General features: G+C 42.5%; 1 protein-coding gene across 1 annotated transcript in view; it reads right to left on the reverse strand.

Annotated features, from left to right (window-relative positions):
- Nucleotides 1–20,164, reverse strand: part of LOC128704096 (integrin alpha pat-2-like) — a gene marked incomplete at its 3' end in the record, with an annotated part of 216,265 nt that overhangs the window by 24,646 nt on the left and 171,455 nt on the right. Inside the window, 2 exon segments of the mRNA XM_070087429.1 lie at nt 7,496–7,565; nt 12,568–12,643. Coding sequence (XP_069943530.1) covers nt 7,496–7,565; nt 12,568–12,643 — 146 coding nt within the window.

Below are 20,164 nucleotides of genomic sequence, written 5' to 3' on the forward strand. Positions count from 1 at the left end.
ATATATATATATATATATATATATATATATATATATATATATATATATATATATATATATATATATGTATATGTATATATATATATATATATATATATATATATATATATATATATATATATATATATATATATATATTATTTTATTATCACACTGGCCGATTCCCACCAAGGCAGGGTGGCCCGAAAAAGAAAAACTTTCACCATCATTCACTCCATCACTGTCTTGCCAGAAGGGTGCTTTACACTACAGTTTTTAAACTGCAACATTAACACCCCTCCTTCAGAGTGCAGGCACTGTACTTCCCATCTCCAGGACTCAAGTCCGGCCTGCCGGTTTCCCTGAACCCCTTCATAAACGTTACTTTGCTTACACTCCAACAGCACGTCAAGTATTAAAAACCATTTGTCTCCATTCACTCCTATCAAACACGCTCATGCATGTCTGCTGGAAGTCCAAGCCCCTAGCACACAAAACCTCTTTTACCCCCTCCCTCCAACCTTTCCTAGGCCGACCCCTACCCCGCCTTCCTTCCACTACAGACTGATACACTCTTGAAGTCACTCTGCTTCTCTCCATTCTCTCTACATGTCAGAACCACCTCAACAACCCTTCCTCAGCCCTCTGGACAACAGTTTTGGTAATCCCGCACCTCCTCCTAACTTCCAAACTACGAATTCTCTGCATTATATTCACACCACACATTTCCCTCAGACATGACATCTCCACTGCCTCCAGCCTTCTCCTCGCTGCAACATTCATCACCCATGCTTCACATCCATATAAGAGCCTTGGTAAAACTATACTCTCATACATTCCCCTCTTTGCCTCCAAGGACAAAGTTCTTTGTCTCCACAGACTCCTAAGTGCACCACTCACCCTTTTCCCCTCATCAGTTCTATGATTCACCTCATCTTTCATAGACCCATCCGCTGACACGTCCACTCCCAGTTATACGAACACATTCACCTCCTCCATACTCTCTCCCTCCAATCTGATATCCAATCTTTCATCACCTAATCTTTTTGTTATCCTCATAACCTTACTCTTTCCTGTATTCACTTTTAATTTTCTTCTTTTGCGCACCCTACCAAATTCATCCACCAATCTCTGCAACTTCTCTTCAGAATCTCCCAAGAGCACAGTGTCATCAGCAAAGAGCAATTGTGACAACTCCCACTTTATGTGTGATTCTTTATCTTTTAACTCCACGCCTCTTGCCAAGACCCTCGCATTTACTTCTCTTACAACCCCATCTATAAATATATTAAACAACCACAGTGACATCACACATCCTTGTCTAAGGCCTACTTTTACTGGGAAATAATTTCCCTCTTTCCTACATACTCTAACTTGAGCCTCACTATCCTCGTAAAAACTCTTCACTGCTTTCAGTAACCTACCTCCTACACCATACACCTGCAACATCTGCCACATTGCCCCCCTATCCACCCTGTCATACGCCTTTTCCAAATCCATAAATGCCACAAAGACCTCTTTAGCCTTATCTAAATACTGTTCACTTATATGTTTCACTGTAAACACCTGGTCCACACACCCCCTACCTTTCCTAAAGGCTCCTTGTTCATCTGCTATCCTATTTTCCGTTTTACTCTTAATTCTTTCAATAATAACTCTCCCATACACTTTACCAGGTATACTCAACAGACTTATCCCCCTATAATTTTTGCACTCTCTTTTGTCCCCTTTGCCTTTATACGAAGGAACTATGCATGCTCTCTGCCAATCCCTAGGTACCTTACCCTCTTCCATACATTTATTAAATAATTGCACCAACCACTCCAAAACTATATCCCCACCTGCTTTTAACATTTCTATCTTTATCCCATCAGTCCCGGCTGCCTTACCCCCTTTCATTTTACGTACTGCCTCACGAACTTCCCCCACACTCGCAACTGGCTCTTCCTCACTCCTACAAGATGTTATTCCTCCCTGCCCTATACACGAAATCACAGCTTCCCTATCTTCATCAACATTTAACAATTCCTCAAAATATTCCCTCCATCTTCCCAATACCTCTAACTCTCCATTTAATAACTCTCCTCTCCTATTTTTTAACTGATAAATCCATTTGTTCTCTAGGCTTCCTTAACTTGTTAATCTCACTCCAAAACTTTTTCTTATTTTCAACAAAATTTGTTGATAACATCTCACCCACTCTCTCATTTGCTCTCTTTTTACATTGCTTCACCACTCTCTTAACCTTTCTCTTTTTCTCCATATACTCTTCCCTCCTTACATCACTTCTACTTTGTAAAAACTTCCCATATGCTAACTTTTTCTCCCTTACTACTCTCTTTACAAATATTCTTCCTTGAAGCCTTTTTATCCACTTCTCCGAGGCTATGGGTCCCACAATTTACACCAGAGGTGGACCCCATCTATATATATATATATATATATATATATATATATATATATATATATATATACATACATACAGGGTGTCCACAAAGACACTCCCTGACTTCAAACAGGTATAACATGTAACTTTATTGTAATAATCTTTCACAGCTTCAGATGCAGGATTTCATTCAGTTTCATGTGCTATAAGGTAGCATTAAAGGCACTCAATGTGCGTCCCTCTGGTTGCTCGGCAAACATCGATGTGATAGTCCAGTTGGGTTCCAGACGCTCTGCAGCATATCTGATGTTATCTTGCGAACTGCTTCAGTGATTCAAATTTTCAGCTCCTCCAGGGTTGCAGGTAGTGGTGGGCTCTTCACGTACTCCCAAAGAAAGAAGTCACAAACAGGTCCAATGATCTCTGCAAGTGGCCTGCAAGGTCACCACGGTGCCCCGTGGCCTGATGACTACAGCTCTCGCTTCACACGGCGTGGGTCTGCATTCGATACCCAGCCCGGGTAGAAACATTTTGTGTGTTTTATTTACACGAGTTGTCTATGTTAACCCATCAGTAAAATGGATACCAGGGAGTTAGTCGACCAACTTGTGTGGGTCGCATTCTGGGATGAGGACCTAATTTGCCCAAAATGCTCTGCATAACAAGGGGCTTTCTGTATAGTAGTATGTCACTGATGTCAGCTAGGACTGTATACCTTGTATATGTACTTGTAGTAAATAAGGATATTATTTTACTTTTATATTACATATAGGTCATACTACATATGCATGTACAAGCATATATAAACTCATCCTTACGAGTTCTATTCTATTTTTCTTACTAGTTCTTGTTCTTGTTTATTTCCACTTATCTCCATGGGAAAGTGGAACAGATTTCTTCCTCAGAAAGTCATGCGTGTTACAAGAGGCGACTAAGATGCCGGGAGCAAGGGGTTAGTAACCCCTCCTCCAGTATATATTACTAAATTTAAGAGGAGAAAGTTTCCTATTTCCTTTTGAGCCACCCCCTGCCTCAGTGGGATACGACCGTTGCGTTGAAAGAAGATATATATATATATGTATATATATATATATATATATATATATATATATATATATATATATATATATATATATATATATATATATATATATATATATATATTAATATTATATATATATATATATATATATATATATATATATATATATATATATATATATATATATATATGCATATATAGTATATGTATATATTATATGTATATATATAATATATATATATGTATAAATATATGTATATATATAAATTATATATATGTATATAAGTTATATATATATATATACATATATATATATATATATATATATATATATATATATATATATATATGTATATATATATGTCAAGCCGAATATGTAAAACTGGTCAATTAGCAATAACTCATTTAAAATTACGTCCTTTCTAAAATTTTCTCTTATACGTTTAAAGATATATTTTTTCATTAATGTTAATGTAAAAATTTTAATTTTGCACCAAAAGAATCTTAGAAAACTTACCTAACCTTATTATAACAAGAGCAATTTATTTTAGCCTAACCCAACTAAATATATTTTAGATTTGTTTACAGTAATTTAATACTAAACAAACACAGTGAAATATATTTTTTTCGTTAGGTTCAGAATGATTTTGGCGAAATTATTGCATACACAAATTTTCACTTGTCCTATATGGCAAGATGAACGTTGCTATTTAAGCCAAGATCGCAAATTCTGCCTATTCGGCACGACATATATATATATATATATATATATATATATATATATATATATATATATATATATATATATATATATATATATATATATGCAAGGAATTCGCGAGAGCATGCGAAATATACACAAACACAGATCTCTGGCTGAAGGAGACTCGAACCTACGAACCTTAGGACAAGGTACGCAGTGCTTTACCAATCTACCGACACTGGACCAATACCTTGGCGTGTAGCATGAGCTACACGTTTGATCCAAGGCAGCCAGCTTTCAGGGAGAAGGCTTACAGCTTTTCATCTCATCCCCTGCATGCATCAGCCTTACTAGAGATTTGAACAATGCAAGGAATTCGCGAGAGCATGCGAAATATACACAAACACTGATCTCTGGCTGAAGGAGACTCGAACCTACGAACCTTAGGACAAGGTACGCAGTGCTTTACCAATCTACCCACACTGGACCAATACCTAGGCGTGTAGCATGAGCTACACGTTTGATCCAAGGCAGCCAGCTTTCAGGGAGAAGGCTTACAGCTTTTTATCTCATCCCCTGCATGCATCAGCCTTACTAGAGATTTGAACAATGCAAGGAATTCGCGAGAGCATGCGAAATATACACAAACACTGATCTCTGGCTGAAGGAGACTCGAACCTACGAACCTTAGGACAAGGTACGCAGTGCTTTACCAATCTACCCACACTGGACCAATACCTTGGCGTGTAGCATGAGCTACACGTTTGATCCAAGGCAGCCAGCTTTCAGGGAGAAGGCTTACAGCTTTTCATCTCATCCCCTGCATGCATCAGCCTTACTAGAGATTTGAACAATGCAAGGAATTCGCGAGAGCATGCGAAATATACACAAACACTGATCTCTGCTACACGCCAAGGTATTGGTCCAGTGTGGGTAGATTGGTAAAGCACTGCGTACCTTGTCCTAAGGTTCGTAGGTTCGAGTCTCCTTCAGCCAGAGATCAGTGTTTGTGTATATTTCGCATGCTCTCGCGAATTCCTTGCATTGTTCAAATCTCTAGTAAGGCTGATGCATGCAGGGGATGAGATGAAAAGCTGTAAGCCTTCTCCCTGAAAGCTGGCTGCCTTGGATCAAACGTGTAGCTCATGCTACACGCCAAGGTATTGGTCCAGTGTGGGTAGATTGGTAAAGCACTGCGTACCTTGTCCTAAGGTTCGTAGGTTCGAGTCTCCTTCAGCCAGAGATCAGTGTTTGTGTATATTTCGCATGCTCTCGCGAATTCCTTGCATTGTTCAAATCTCTAGTAAGGCTGATGCATGCAGGGGATGAGATGAAAAGCTGTAAGCCTTCTCCCTGAAAGCTGGCTGCCTTGGATCAAACGTGTAGCTCATGCTACACGCCAAGGTATTGGTCCAGTGTGGGTAGATTGGTAAAGCACTGCGTAACTTGTCCTATGGTTCGTAGGTTCGAGTCTCCTTCAGCCAGAGATCAGTGTTTATATATATATATATATATATATATATATATATATATATATATATATATATATATATATATATAAAGTTTTTTTACTGTATCAAGATTTTTGAATACAACTTTAATATTAAAATATTTTGGTTCTCCCTTACCATGAAAACTTGGTTGATATGCCTTCTCTTCTTAAGACTTTTAATATTAAAGTTGTATTCAAAAATCTTGATAGAGTAAAAAAAACTTATGATAAAGAATTCCCCCCAAAATGCTGATGGATGTGTCTATAAGATTCCTTGTAAAATTTGCGATAAAGTTTATTACGGTCAAACTGGTAAAAATCTCGAACTAAGATTAAAACAACATAAATATAGCATTAGAACTGGACAAGATTCCAATGCTCTATTTATTCATGTAAGAGATTTTAACCATCCAATTGATTTTCAAAAAGTTGAGAAAGTAGTATCAAGCAAGTCCATGGTCGACAGGAATATAATTGAATCTTGTTTCATAAAAAGCAGTTTTGACAATAATATGAATATTTCCTTTGGTTTATATAAATTAGATCCGTTTATAATAAATAGAATTTGGGAAGAATTTAATAATACACTGGACAAATAATAATTTTTTAAATTTTCTTGGGTAGAATAGTTTGTTGGTGGGTTGTGCAAAGGACCTGTTCAGTTGGGCTGGCGCGAGTCAGGTGTTTAACCGTTGTGGGATCTGATAGTGAGGTATTGGCCAGACCCCTTATATAGCTTCCTTGGATGCTTTACTTTCATAGTTCCTTGATAATGTGAGTAGTCACGAAAGCGCTTGGAATTTCTCTATTCTTTCAGAGTGGTTGTTTTGCATATATATATATATATATATATATATATATATATATATATATATATATATATATATATATATATATATATATATATATATATATATATATATATATATATATATATATATATATATATATATATATATATATATACATATTATTTATTAACACATCGGCCGTCTCCCACCATGACAGGGTGGCCCGAAAAAAAAGTTTCACCATGATTCACTCCATCACTGTCTTGCCAGAGGGGTGCTTACACTACAGTTATAAAACAGCAACATTAACACCTTTCCTTCAGAGAGCAGGCACTGTACTTCCAATCTCCAGGACTCAAGTCCGACCTGCCGGTTTCTCTGAATCCTTTCATAAATATTACTCTGCTCACTCTCCACCAGCACATTAAGTCCTAAAATCCATTTATCTCCATTTGCTCCTATCTAACATGCTCAAGCATACTTGCTGGAAGTCCAAGTCATTCGCACACAAAACCTCCTTTACCCCCTCCCTCCAACCGTTCCTAGGCCGACCTCTACCCCGCCTTCATTTCACTACAGATTTATACACTCTTGAAGCTATTCTATTTTGTTCCAGCCTCTCTACATGTCCGATCCACCTCAGCAACTCCTCCTCAGCCCACTGGATAATAGTTGTGGTAATCCCGCACCCCCTCCTAATTTCCAAACTACGAATTCTCTGCATTAGGTTAGGTTTGGTAAGGTTCGTCAGGAAACAGAGCAAGTCTTTCCTGAGATGTGTATTTCTCAGTGTAATGTAACCAAGTGTTGTGTAACTCTCTTTATATATACATACATATAGGTCTCTCAATGTTTATATAGAGAGGAGTGTAAGTTTCAGATTTGTAGAAATAAATAAAGAATCCAAATACATGTATAAACATTTACAAAAAAAAAATAGTAACTGAATAAAGAAGTAAATGATCGAACTCTTTCTGACAGATACCAGGAACATCGGTTCAAGTAGTAGGAAAATACACACAAGGAATTAGCAAACAGGAGGTCCTAAAATCATCTTTTTAGAGAAAGAGAAAAAGAAAGATAAACAGATAGAGATGCTTACCTTGAAGAATACTTGCAAAGACCACGGGTTATTACTGCCTTTAAAGTTCACCACACGATTTGTTATGTACCTGCAACAGTATAGCCAGAATTTAAATAAATATATATATACAATATTGTGAGGGGGAAAAAGTTCATTGCAGTTGTAAATATTGTTGTGTGAATGTTTGTATGACCGTGGTGTTGGTCGTTTGGATGTCTGAAGCGATTGTGACAGAGGAATGCAGACACCAGCACCGCCTATCTGCTTCATGTCACAATTTTCTCCTTGGGATATACATAGATGACGTTTGTAAATGAGCATCGTCAGCTACCCAGCCAGCTCTTTCTGACGATCGTACGTATTTGTGCTTCTGTAATATTATTATTGTCTTATATTTTAACAGCTGTGATTTGTCTTGCTATATGGAACCAGTTTTAACTTAACGTTAGTCTTCTATCTGTCAGCCGTCTTTTACCGTCTTTTAAAGGCTTCAGCTTATCGAGTGAAGGAACCAGTTGTCATATAAGTAACCCCGTCGCCTGCGTGTTTTGCCTGAGCCAGGGGAGCTACGAGGGATCACATGTGCTGCAGATTTTGTTAAAAAGTCGTGGATTTAATCTAGCCTACCGTTACCTTCGCCATGATATGAAGCCTTGCTCACCCCCTAATATCACGGCATCCCTGTTCAAAATCTCTACAGTGTTGACTGCCGTGCTCATCTCATTAAGGGTTCTTGCCATTTTTACATCATTTCTCTCTGTTTATGGTGTCTTGTGGTGATCACCTTGTGATACATCTGCTGGTGATACATCTGCTGGTGCTGCTGCTGCTGCTGGTGCTGCTGCTGCTGCTGGTGCTGGTGCTGCTGCTGGTGCTGCTGCTGGTGCTGCTGCTGGTGCTGGTGCTGCTGCTGCTGGTGCTGCTGCTGCTGCTGCTGCTGCTGTTGCTGGTGCTGCTGGTGCTGCCGGTGCTGGTGCTGCTGCTGGTGCTGCTGCTGATGCTGCTGGTGCTGCTGGTGCTGCTGGTGCTGGTGCTGCTGCTGCTGGTGCTGGTGCTGCTGCTGGTGCTGCTGCTGGTGGTGCTCCTGCTGGTGGTGCTGGTGCTGGTGGTGCTGCTGCTGGTGCTGCTGCTGGTGCTGCTGCCGCTGCTGCCGCTGCTGCCGCCGCCGCCGCCGCCGTCGCCGTCGCCGCCGCCGCCGCCGCCGCCGAGTCCTTTTCGCAATCTGTATGGCTAAGTTCTACATTATTTAACTTATAAGTGCTAGAACTGTGGCGGCGGCGGCGGCGGCGGCGGCGGAGGCGGCGGCAGCCATCTTCCACATATTAGACACTACACTTGTTTGAAGAGATAAATTAAAAAATATTAGTTAAAGGTTCACAGAGTTCTATTTTGCATTCCTTAAGAACCCTTGAAAAAAGCTCATCAGGACCCGGTGACTTATTTTGCTTCACTCGGTCTATTTATTTCATAACCATTTCACTAGTGACTGTGATGTTACATAATTTATCTTCTTCAGGTCCGCTATCAAAATTAATTACCGGGATATTGTTAGTGTCTTCCTGTGTGAAAACCCAGATAAAATAATTATTTAAAATCGAGTACATATCATTCTCCTTGTCAGTAAGATGCCCAGAGTTATTTTTAAAGGGATCTATCTTATCTCTAACTTTTGTTCTATAAATCTGGAAAAAACCTTTTGGGTTAGTTTTCGAATCCCTAGCAACTTTAATTTCATAGTCCCGTTAAGCTTTTCGTATTTCTTTTTTAACGTCCCTCTTAATGTCAATGTACTGATCCATAAGATGACCCTCATCTCTTTTAATGAGCCTATAAATTCCTTTCTTCTACCCTAAAAGATATTTGAGCCTATTATTCATCCATTTTGGGTCTATTTGATCTAATTTCTTTATACGGGATAAATGTTCTTTGGGCAGCATGTATAGTGTTAAGGAAGCTGTCATATTCATATCTCACTTTGTTACCCCAGTCCACAGATGATAAGTGTTCTCTAAGCTCATTGTAATCTGCTAAGCGATAATCTGGGACCGTTACTGAGTTATTCCTACTATCATACTTACATTCACTGCTAAAGGTAATTGATTTGTGGTCGCTTGTGCCGAGTTCCTCCGTAATTTCTAAATCATTAACAAGTGATTCCATGTTTGCCAGAACCAAGTCAAGCAGGTTATTTCCCCTTGTAGGCTCTGTCACAAACTGCTTCAAAAAACAATCTTGAACTACTTCTAAGAAGTCGTTAGATTCTAAATTCCCAGTCAAGAAATTCCAATCAATCTGGCTAAAGTTAAAGTCTCCTAGAATTACCACATTATCGTGTCTTGTGGCCTTAACAATTTCCTCCCATAATAATCTCCCTTGGTCCCTATCTAAGTTTGGGGGACTGTATATCACTCCTAAAATCAATATTTCATACCCTTCCGAAAATTCTATGCACACAGACTCTGTATGTGTTATTTCAGACTTTATACCCATTTTTATGCAACAGTTCAATCGATCTCGGACACAGTGCCACCCCACCCCCCTTCCCGATACTTCTATTTACTTGGAACAATTTAAAACCCTGAATGTGATATTCAGCAGGCATGTCCCGATTATTCGAATTAAACCAAGTCTCAATTATGGGAAAAACTTCAGTGTTACCTGCACTACAACTAATCTCAACTCGTCCATCTTATTCCTAGCACTACGACTATTAGTGTAAAATATATTTACAGACCCTCCTTTTTCTTTACCCTTCCTGTTCATTACTGTTTTTCCACTATACCTATTACTTTCCTTGTTATTGTTAAGATTTATGATATCAAAGCCTAAATCAATATTACGATACTCTTTATTTTCCATTTCTAAACCCATATCTCTAACTAATCCTAGTTTAAAGCCCTAACAACATCCTCAACTGAGCTAGCAGGAAATCCTACACATACTCTGGGTAAGTGAACCCCATCCCTGGCATACATGTCATTTCGGCCATAGAAGTGGTCCCAGTTGTCAATGAATGGTACTGTATTATCCTTACAGTGTTCGTCCAGCCAAGAGTTAATACCAATTGCTCTGGACAACCATTTATTTCCAACACCTCTTCTTGGCAAAATGCCACATATAACAGAGCGCCCCCTCCTCTTCCTAATTATGTCTATTGCTGTCCTGTAGCTTCTAACTAAATCCTCACTTCTATGCTTGCCTACATCATTGCCTCCAGCGCTGAGGCAGATAATAGGATTGATCCCATAACCATTCATGATGTTGTCATGCCGGCTAACAGTATTCTCCATCCTAGCCTCAGGAAAGCAAACCCTCTGTCTCCTACTCCTATCCTTCAAGCAGAAGGCCCTATTCATGTACCTAACCTGGCTATCCCCAACAACAACAATATTTTTACCTTCCTTGGTGTCGTTCGTCGTGGCGTTCCCAGTAGTTGACTCACATTCGCCGGGTAGCACGGAGAATGCAAGAATGCACTCCATATTTCCACAACAGTTTCCACAGCAGTATGTTTCTTATTCATCGTTTCTACCTCTCCATTCGTCTTCTTGATCTTCAACTTCGTTCCATGCTGACCGGCCACTGCCCAGGTTCTCTTCTTGACCTGAGGACTCACAACAGGAGGACTACTACGAATCCTCTTGTTTTCCTCCTTCAATGACCGTACCTCTATCTTCGCTACCCTCAGTTCCTCCTTAAAAGTTGCTCAAAGGAGGGCATCTTGTTGATGGTGTTGAGGATGCCACGTACGTCTAGATTTTTGGGTACAATGACCAAAATATCATCAAGGTACTGTATCCATGTAACTGACCTAGGGATGTTACTGAGGATCCGTCTGGATTCTAGGTCTTCCATATATAAACTGCCAAGTACTGCTTAGTACTAAGGGGTGATCCCATGGCTAGCCGGAAGAGTTGTTTATACTTATTGTCTTCAAACCTAAAGCAGTTATAACGAACACAAAGTTTGACAAGCCTCGCAAAATCTTGGCAGGGTACGCTTAACTCTGTATCATCGTTAAACACCCTGCAAAGAAGATCATGGCTTCATCAACTGGGACATTGGTGAATAGGCAGTCACGTCGAAACCTGCAAGTTTCTTATCACTCATGTCGAGATCCCTGACACGGTTAAGGAGGTCACCCGAATGCTTCAGGTGAGCCTGACTAATTGTACCCAGGAGTTTAGATAAATATTTTCCCAAAACTCCTGTCAGGCTGTGTGGGGCGCTGCTGATTCCAGATATAATAGGTCTCATAGGTACATTTGGTTTATGGGTCTTCGGTAAACCATAAAGCCTTGCTGATTTGTGGCTGGTAGGGACGAGCTTTTTGCCTTCTTCTGATTTCCTGAGTATGCTGCAGGTCTTACTGAGTGGTCATCCTCAACAATACAGACTACGTTAGTAAGATGCAAAATTTATTAAACAACCCCAACATATACGCTTCCATCCCCGCAACATACTCAAGAAATCTGGGCTTGTCACAGCGGGTGTCGTCCACTCCTCAACTACCTCTACCTCTCTCCTCTTTCTCCAGTTGTAGGATTTCCATGTATCGTTAATGTAGTAAGAACTAGGTGGATACCGTATCTTCTGTACCACCATTTGTGAAGTACACAAGTACACATGTACTCAGTTGTGTTAGGAAGGAGTTGAATCATAGCTCCTGACCCCTCATTCACACCTCTCATATAGCAGTTTTATTGATTTTTCGATTTCACAAACATTTCTCTTGAAACTTTACGTAGTACATATTTTTGTAACTAGTACGAAATAAAATCAATCACCCTCCTCTGTCTCACAAAATCCCATCATAATTTATATTTAAAGTTAAAACCACAAAAATACTTCCATTATTTCCAAAATAACTAATGGTTTAGAGGTGGAAGCGCAAGAATATTAGGTCACCTGGGCTCGTGTACATGTAAGTATTTGTATACATGTTTTTTCATTGTTATTCTTCTTGTTCATGTTGTCAATGTTGTTGTTGTTGTTATTGTTGTTTTCGTTTGGCACTAGATATATTGATATTTGTATATTTGATATCAATTCTTTAATGCTATATTAAGAAGGTGTTTGGATCATCTTACCTATGATCGTTGTTGATCTTGAAGCCGAAGTGTGATGGATCCTCTGGCCCCTCCAGTACTATCTTGAACTGCATCTCTGTGTGAGTAGTGGTAGTGGTAGTGGTGGTGGTGGTAGTAGTAGAAGTGGCAGTGGTAGAAGTGGTAGAGGTGGGGTTGGTGGTGGTAGAGGAGGTGGAGGTGATGGTACTAATGAAAGCGGTGGGGTGTAGGTGGAGACGATGATAGTAGTGGTGGTGGTGGTGGTGGTGGTGGTGGTGGAGGTGGTGGTGGTGGTGGTGGTTGTGGTGGTGGTGATGGTAATGGTGGTGGTAGTGGTAGAGGGGATGGTAGTAGAGATAGTGGTGCTAGTTTTGGTGGTAGTGGTGGTAGAGGTGAAGGTGAAGGTGATGGTAAAAGTGGTTGTGGTGGAAGCGGTGGTGGATTGAGGGTGGATGTGATGGTAGTAGTGGTAGTAGTGGTAGCGGTGGTGGTGGAGGTAAAGGTGATTTTAGTAGTGGTAGTGGTGGAGGTGATGGTACTGGTCATAGTGCTGGTGGAGGTGAAAGTGATACCTGGAGGTTACCTGGAGGTTATTCCGGGGATCAACGCCCCCGCGGCCCGGTCCATGACCAGGCCTCCCGATGGATCAGGGCCCGATCAACTAGGCTGTTACTGCTGGCCGCACGCAGTCCGACGTACGAGCCACAGCCCGGCTGATCCGGCACTGACTTTAGGTATCTGTCCAGCTCTCTCTTCAAGGCAGCCAGGGGTTTATTGGCAATTCCCCTAATGCTTGATGGGAGGCTGTTGAACAGTTTTGGGCCCCGGACACTTATGGTGTTTTCTCTTAGTGTACCAATGGCGCCCCTACTTTTTATTGGGGGCATTTTGCATCGCCTCCCCAGTCTTTTACATTCGTAGGGAGTGATTTCTGTGTGCAGATTTGGGACCATTCCTTCCAAGATTTTCAAAGTGTAGATTATGATATATCTCTCCCTCCTGCGTTCCAACGAGTACAAGTCAAGTGCTTCCAAGCGTTCCCAGTAGTTAAGGTGCTTGACAGAACTTATACGTGCAGTAAAGGATCTCTGTACACTCTCTAGATCTAGATGGCAGTAGTTGTAGTGGTGGTGGTGGTAGCAGTGGTGGTGGAGGTAGATGTGATGCTAGTAGAGGTAGTGGTGGTGGTGATGGAGGTAATAGTAGTAGTGGTGGTGGTGGTGGTAGTAGTGGTAGTGGTGGTGGTGGAGGTGGTGGTGATGTAGTGGTTGTAGTGGTGGTGGTGGTGGTGGTGGTGGTGGTGGTGGTGGAGGTGGAGGTGATAGTAGTAGTAGTGGTGGTGAAGGTGGATGTGATGGTAGTGGTAGTAGTAGTGGTAGTGGAGTTGATGGTGGTGGTGGAGGTGGTGGTGATGGTAGTAGTGGTAGTGGTGGTGGTGGAGGTGGATATGATGGTAGTAGTGGTAGTGGTGGTAGTGGAGGTGGTAGTGATGGTAGTAGTGGTGGTGGTGGTGGTGGAGGTGGTAGTGATGGTAGTAGTGGTAGTGGTGGTGGTGGTGGAGGTGGTAGTGATGGTAGTAGTGGTAGTGGTGGTGGTGGAGGTGGTAGTGATGGTAGTAGTGGTAGTGGTGGTGGTGGAGGTAGTAGTGATGGTAGTAGTGGTAGTAGTGGTGGTGGAGGTGGTAGTGATGGTAGTAGTGGTAGTGGTGGTAGTGATGGTAGTAGTGGTAGTGGTGGAGGTGGATATGATGGTAGTAGTGGTAGTGGTGGTGGTGGAGGTGGTAGTGATGGCAGTAGCGGTAGTGGTGGTGGTGGAGGTGGTAGTGATGGTAGTAGTGGTAGTGGTGGTGGTGGAGGTGGTAGTGATAATAGTAGTGGTAGTGGTGGTGGAGGTCTTAGTGATGGTAGTAGTGGTTGTGGTGGTGGTGTGGATGGTAGTGATGGTAGTAGTGGTAGTGGTTGTGGTGGAGGTGGTAGAGATGGTAGTATTGGTAGTGATGGTAGTAGTGGTATTGGTGGTGGTGGAGGTGGTAGTGATGGTAGTAGTGGTAGTGGTGGTGGTGGAGGTGGTAGTGATGGTAGTAGTGGTAGTGGTGGTGGTGGAGGTAGTAGTGATGGTAGTAGTGGTGGTGGTGGAGGTGGTAGTGATGGTAGTAGTGGTAGTGGTGGAGGTGGTAGTAATGGTAGTAGTGGTAGTGGTGGTGGTGAAGGTGGTAGTGATGGTAGTAGTGGTAGTGGTGGTGGTGGAGGTGGTAGTGATGGTAGTAGTGGTAGTGGTGGTGGTGGAGGTGGTAGTGATGGTAGTAGTGGTATTGGTGGTGATGGAGGTGGTAGTGATGGTAGTAGTGGTAGTTGTCGTGGTGGAGGTGGTAGTGATGATAGTAGTGGTAGTGGAGGTGGTAGTGGTTGTGGTGGTGGTGGAGGTGGTAGAGATGGTAGTAGTGGTAGTGATGGTAGTAGTGGTAGTGGATGTGGTGGAGGTGGTAGTGATGGTAGTAGTGGTAGTGGTGGTGGTGGAGGTGGTAGTGATGGTAGTAGTGGTAGTGGTGGTGGTGGAGGTGGTAGTGATGGTAATAGTGGTAGTGGTGGTGGTGGAGGTGGTAGTGATGGTATTAGTGGTAGTGATGGTAGTAGTGGTAGTGGTGGTGGTGGAGGTGGTAGTGATGGTAATAGTGGTAGTGGTGGTGGTGGAGGTGGTAGTGATGGTAGTAGTGGTAGTGGTGGAGGTGGTAGTAATGGTAGTAGTGGTAGTGGTGGTAGTGGAGGTGGTAGTGATGGTAGTAGTGGTGGTGGTGGAGGTGGTAGTGATGATAGTAGTGGTGGTGGTGGAGGTGGTAGTGATGGTAGTAGTGGTAGTGGTGGTAGTGGAGGTGGTAGTGATGGTAGTAGTGGTAGTGGTGGAGGTGGTGGTGATGGTAGTAGTGGTAGTGGTGGTGGTGGAGGTGGTAGTGATGGTAGTAGTGGTAGTGGTGGAGGTGGTAGTGATGGTAGTAGTGGTGGTAGTGGAGGTGGTAGTGATGGTAGTAGTGGTGGTGGTGGAGGTGGTAGTGATGGTGGTGGAGGTGGTAGTGATGGTAGTAGTGGTGTTGTTGGAGGTGGTAGTGATGGTAGTAGTGGTAGTGGTGGTAGTGGAGGTGGTAGTGATGGTTGTAGTGGTAGTGGTGGAGGTGGTAGTGATGGTAGTAGTGGTAGTGGTGGTGGTGGAGGTGGTAGTGATGGTAGTAGTGGTAGTGGTGGAGGTGGTAGTGATGGTAGTAGTGGGGGTGGTGGAGGTGGTAGTGATGGTAGTAGTGGTGGTGGTGGAGGTGGTAGTGATGGTAGTAGTGGTGGTGGTGGAGGTGGTAGTGATGGTAGTAGTGGTGGTGGAGGTGGTAGTGATGGTAGTAGTGGTGGTGGTGGAGGTGGTAGTGATGGTAGTAGTGGTGGTGGTGGAGGTGGTAGTGATGGTAGTAGTGGTGGTGGTGGAGGTGGTAGTGATGGTAGTAGTGGTAGTGGTGGAGGTGGTAGTGATGGTAGTAGTGGTAGTGGTGGTGGTGGAGGTGGTAGTGATGGTAGTAGTGGTAGTGGTGGAGGTGGTAGTGATGGTAGTAGTGGTAGTGATGGTAGTAGTGGTAGTGGTGGTGGTGGTGGAGGTGGTTGTGGTGGAGGTGGTAGTGATGGTCGTAGAGGTGGTGGTGGAGGTGGTAGTGATGGTAGTAGTGGTGGTGGTGGTGGTGGTAAAGGTGGTAGTGATGGTAGTAGTGGTAGTGGTGGTGGTGGAGATGATAGTGATTGTAGTAATGGTAGTGGTGGATGTGGTAGTGATGGTAGTAGTGGTGGTGGTGGAGGTGGTAGTGATGGTAGTATTGGTAGTGGTGGTGGTGGAGGTGGTAGTGATGGTAGTAGTGGTGGTGGTGGAGGTGGTAGTGATGGTAGTAGCGGTGGTGGTGGAGGTGGCAGTGATGGTAGTAGTGGTAGTGGTGGTGGTGGAGGTGGTAGTGATGGTAGTAGTGGTAGTGGTGGTGGTGGAGGTGGTAGTGGTGGTAGTGATGGTAGTAGTGGTAGTGGTGCTGGTGGTGGTGGAGGTGGTAGTGATGGTAGTAGTGGTAGTGGTGTAGGTGGTAGTAGTGGTAGTGGTGGAGGTGGTAGTGGTGGTAGTAGTGGTGGTGGTGGAGCTGGTAGTTGTGGTAGTAGTGGTGGTGGTGGAGGTGGTAGTGGTGGTAGTAGTGGTGGTGGTGGAGCTTTTAGTGGTGGTAGCTCTTACTAATTAATCAAACTGGTCCATTAGGAAGAACTTATTTGAAATAAAGTACTTGTTAAAATTTTCTCTAAATCGTTAAAAAATATATTTTTTTTTCATTTATGTTGATTTAAAAATTAATAATTTTATACCAAAAGTACCTTCGAAAACTTACCTAACCTTATTATAACAATCGCAATTTAATTTAGCCTCATCCAACTAAATATATTTTTGATAAGTTTACTGTAATTAAATAGTAATCAAACACAATGCAATACATTTTTTCCTTAGGTTCAGAATGATTTTTGCGGAATTATTTCATGCACAAATTTTTGCTTCCCTTATTTTTTTTATATTTTATTTAAGAAACCTTACAAAAGTACAAAGGATGCATAAAAATAGTACAGGAATACAAAAACAATCTTTTACGCTCCTAGTAGCAGGTTATTCATGGAGGTAACAAGTATTATAACAACATCCTGTTATAGCAAACAGTACACGCAAAAACAAAACTCACTAAAGTATTAGTCATTTATAGGCACCGCCACGCAAATTGTGACCAAAGAAACACACCAAAAGGAAACTTTACATGGGTTAACGAAAAAAAGGAGTACCTGTCATAACCTATTACAACAATAAACAACATACAATGCACAACATCACAAGGTTACTAAAGTTAAAGTTGTAACACATGACTAAAGCCATAACCAATAAACCTCCCACATATATATGTAAACCGAAACTCTTGTTCAAAAAATTTTTGGTATAAACCCCTTAATTTCCTCATTCCCCAAGAGATATCCAGATAATCTACTATGACATACATTATAGCCCTTCCCACATCCCTAGGCACTCCCCTTACATCTAAGAGTAAAGCCCTGAAAAGTGGCAAACGTCCCCCCAACAATCTGATAACCCCACCCATCCATGATCTCACCCCCTCCAAGGAGGGACAAAAGAAGAAACCCCACCCATCCATGATCTCACCCCCTCCAAGGAGGGACAAAAGAAGACCACATGAAACGCCGTTTCAACATCATCACAAAACTGACAGAAAGCCTCTTCCACCAACCCCATACATCTTAACACCTCCTTGGAGGCCAGAACACCCATGATGAAACGATACACTAATTCTCTTACCCTAGCCGGTATCCTAAGCTTACTAAAATCCTTCCAAATAACCCCCCAATCATATGTTGGATACACGGCTACCCCTTGCATAATTCCCTGACCTCCCACTACTCTCACCAACATTTTCACTTTGATGTTATCCACCTGTTGCACTGTCAATAAAAATCTTAACATATCTTCACAAACCCGCAGGTCCTTGCCACTCCACCATTTACGTGACTCCTCCATAACTCTTCCGTCATAACTACCTCCTTACTTAACCATGCCCTCCCAAATCCCCACACAAACTTTAGCACCCTCCTCTGCATTTCCACAATGTCCTGTACTTCTAAGGGAAAAACCTCTACCCCCCCCATACCTTGCAATATTATTATTATTATAATCAAGGGGGAAACGCTAAACCCGGAGGATCATACAGCACCTGGGGGGGGGGATGTGGAAGGCATTCAGGCTTAATTCGGGGAACTGGAGCACAGATTCAATTCCCTAAATCAAGAGCCCCTCACCAACATCAAGGAACCTTCCTTGAGGGGCATACCTTGCAATAGACACGTGAATTTACCACCACTACCCTCTGATGTAAAGCTAGGTCCCTCGCATTTAAACCTCCCAGTCTACCTAATGCCTTACCCATGACAGACTCCGAATTTACCCTTGTGCAAGCCTGCACCCCCTCCATATACCATATTCCACATACCCTGATTCCATCCTAACCCCAACCCCAAGCCCCCCCTACCCAATTACCCACCTCTAGTAACCTTGATTTCACTGTATTAACTCGCATCCCCGTATTCATACCAAACATCTGAATCACTCTACCCACCCTCCTTAGCTCCTTCTTATCCCATAGCAAAACAGTAGTATCATCCACATACCCAATGATGCCCCCTTTGCATCCCCCCTCCATCTCCTGTTCGTCCATCACCCGCTCAACAGACTCATAGAAAGCATTCTGCACACACGCAAAAAGCAGCTGCGATAGCGGGCAACCCTGCCTTAAACCTCTCTCCATCAGTACACTTTCACCCAACCTTACATTGACCTGTACCCTCACCTCCGCCTCAGCATACAGGGTGTTCACCCACCTCACTACCCCGTCCTGAAACCCCAACCTCTCTAAACAAACCCATAAGAAATCTCTGTCCACACAATCATGTGTTCTCCCAATCTAAGCCTAGTATTCCCTGTCCTGTACAACTCTCTAGAAAATCCCTAATAAAACCATGTCCATCCCTCATCCTTCTCCCCGGAATCCCCAACTGCCCCCTATGTAACACTAAACCCAACACTTTCCTCATTCTGTTGCCTAAAATCTTAGCAAAAATCTTGTAATCCGAGCACATTAACGTAATCGCCCGGTAATCATTCAAAACTCAGCATTCCTTCTTTTTGGGCACTAAAACCGTGACACCCGTTCTTTGCGATTTTCCCATCCTCCCACTACTTAACATACAATTCAAAACCCCCACCAGACAATGCCGTACACTCCGCCAATGACACCTTTAAAAATCGTTTGGTATGCCATCTATCCCAGGGGTTTTACCCTGGCACAGCCCAAAAACTGCCTCCTCCACCTCCTCTACACTAATACTATTCTCGAGTCTGTCACTGTCCTGCTCACTTATAACCCTATTAAACCCCTCATCCCCAAAACGTCCTTCACCCACTCCCATGCCAACCCTCCTCCATTTCTCCCTAAACCAGAAATCAGCATACAAACTAATATGTTCCGTGGTGGATAGGCCTTGACCCTCCTCAAATCCACCCCCCTCTGTTCCTGCCCTTATATACACCAAGGTGGTTTTCGTCTGCCTTTCCTTAAACTTCCTGAGTACAAATCCCGATGGCCTATCCCCCCTTAAAACATCCTCCAACCCCGCCCTAACTCTAATTGCCTCAAACTTTTCATTATGGATTTCTGCCAACCTATTTTGCAAACGTTCCATGTCCTCACTCTTCCCCACCCGTTCCTCTGCATAACAGTCATTTAACTGACCTTCAAGATAATTTTGTAGAACATAGCTCCACCTCACCATCTCCTTACCCCATACTTTAAAAAAAATCGCGATTCCAACTTTAGCTCTCATTTCCCACCAATCCAGCAAATCCATCTCCCTATTCCTAGTCTCCCAAAAGGATTTCGACCAATCCTCAAATCCTGTAGTGGCACCCTCGTCCATAAGGAGCCTCACATTCAATTTCCAGTATCCAGTATAAACTCACACTATACCATCTACCCTCAAATCTGCTATAACAGCACGATGATCAG

Source organism: Cherax quadricarinatus, chromosome 2 (assembly GCF_038502225.1).
Source record: "Cherax quadricarinatus isolate ZL_2023a chromosome 2, ASM3850222v1, whole genome shotgun sequence".
Taxonomy (NCBI): domain Eukaryota; kingdom Metazoa; phylum Arthropoda; class Malacostraca; order Decapoda; family Parastacidae; genus Cherax; species Cherax quadricarinatus.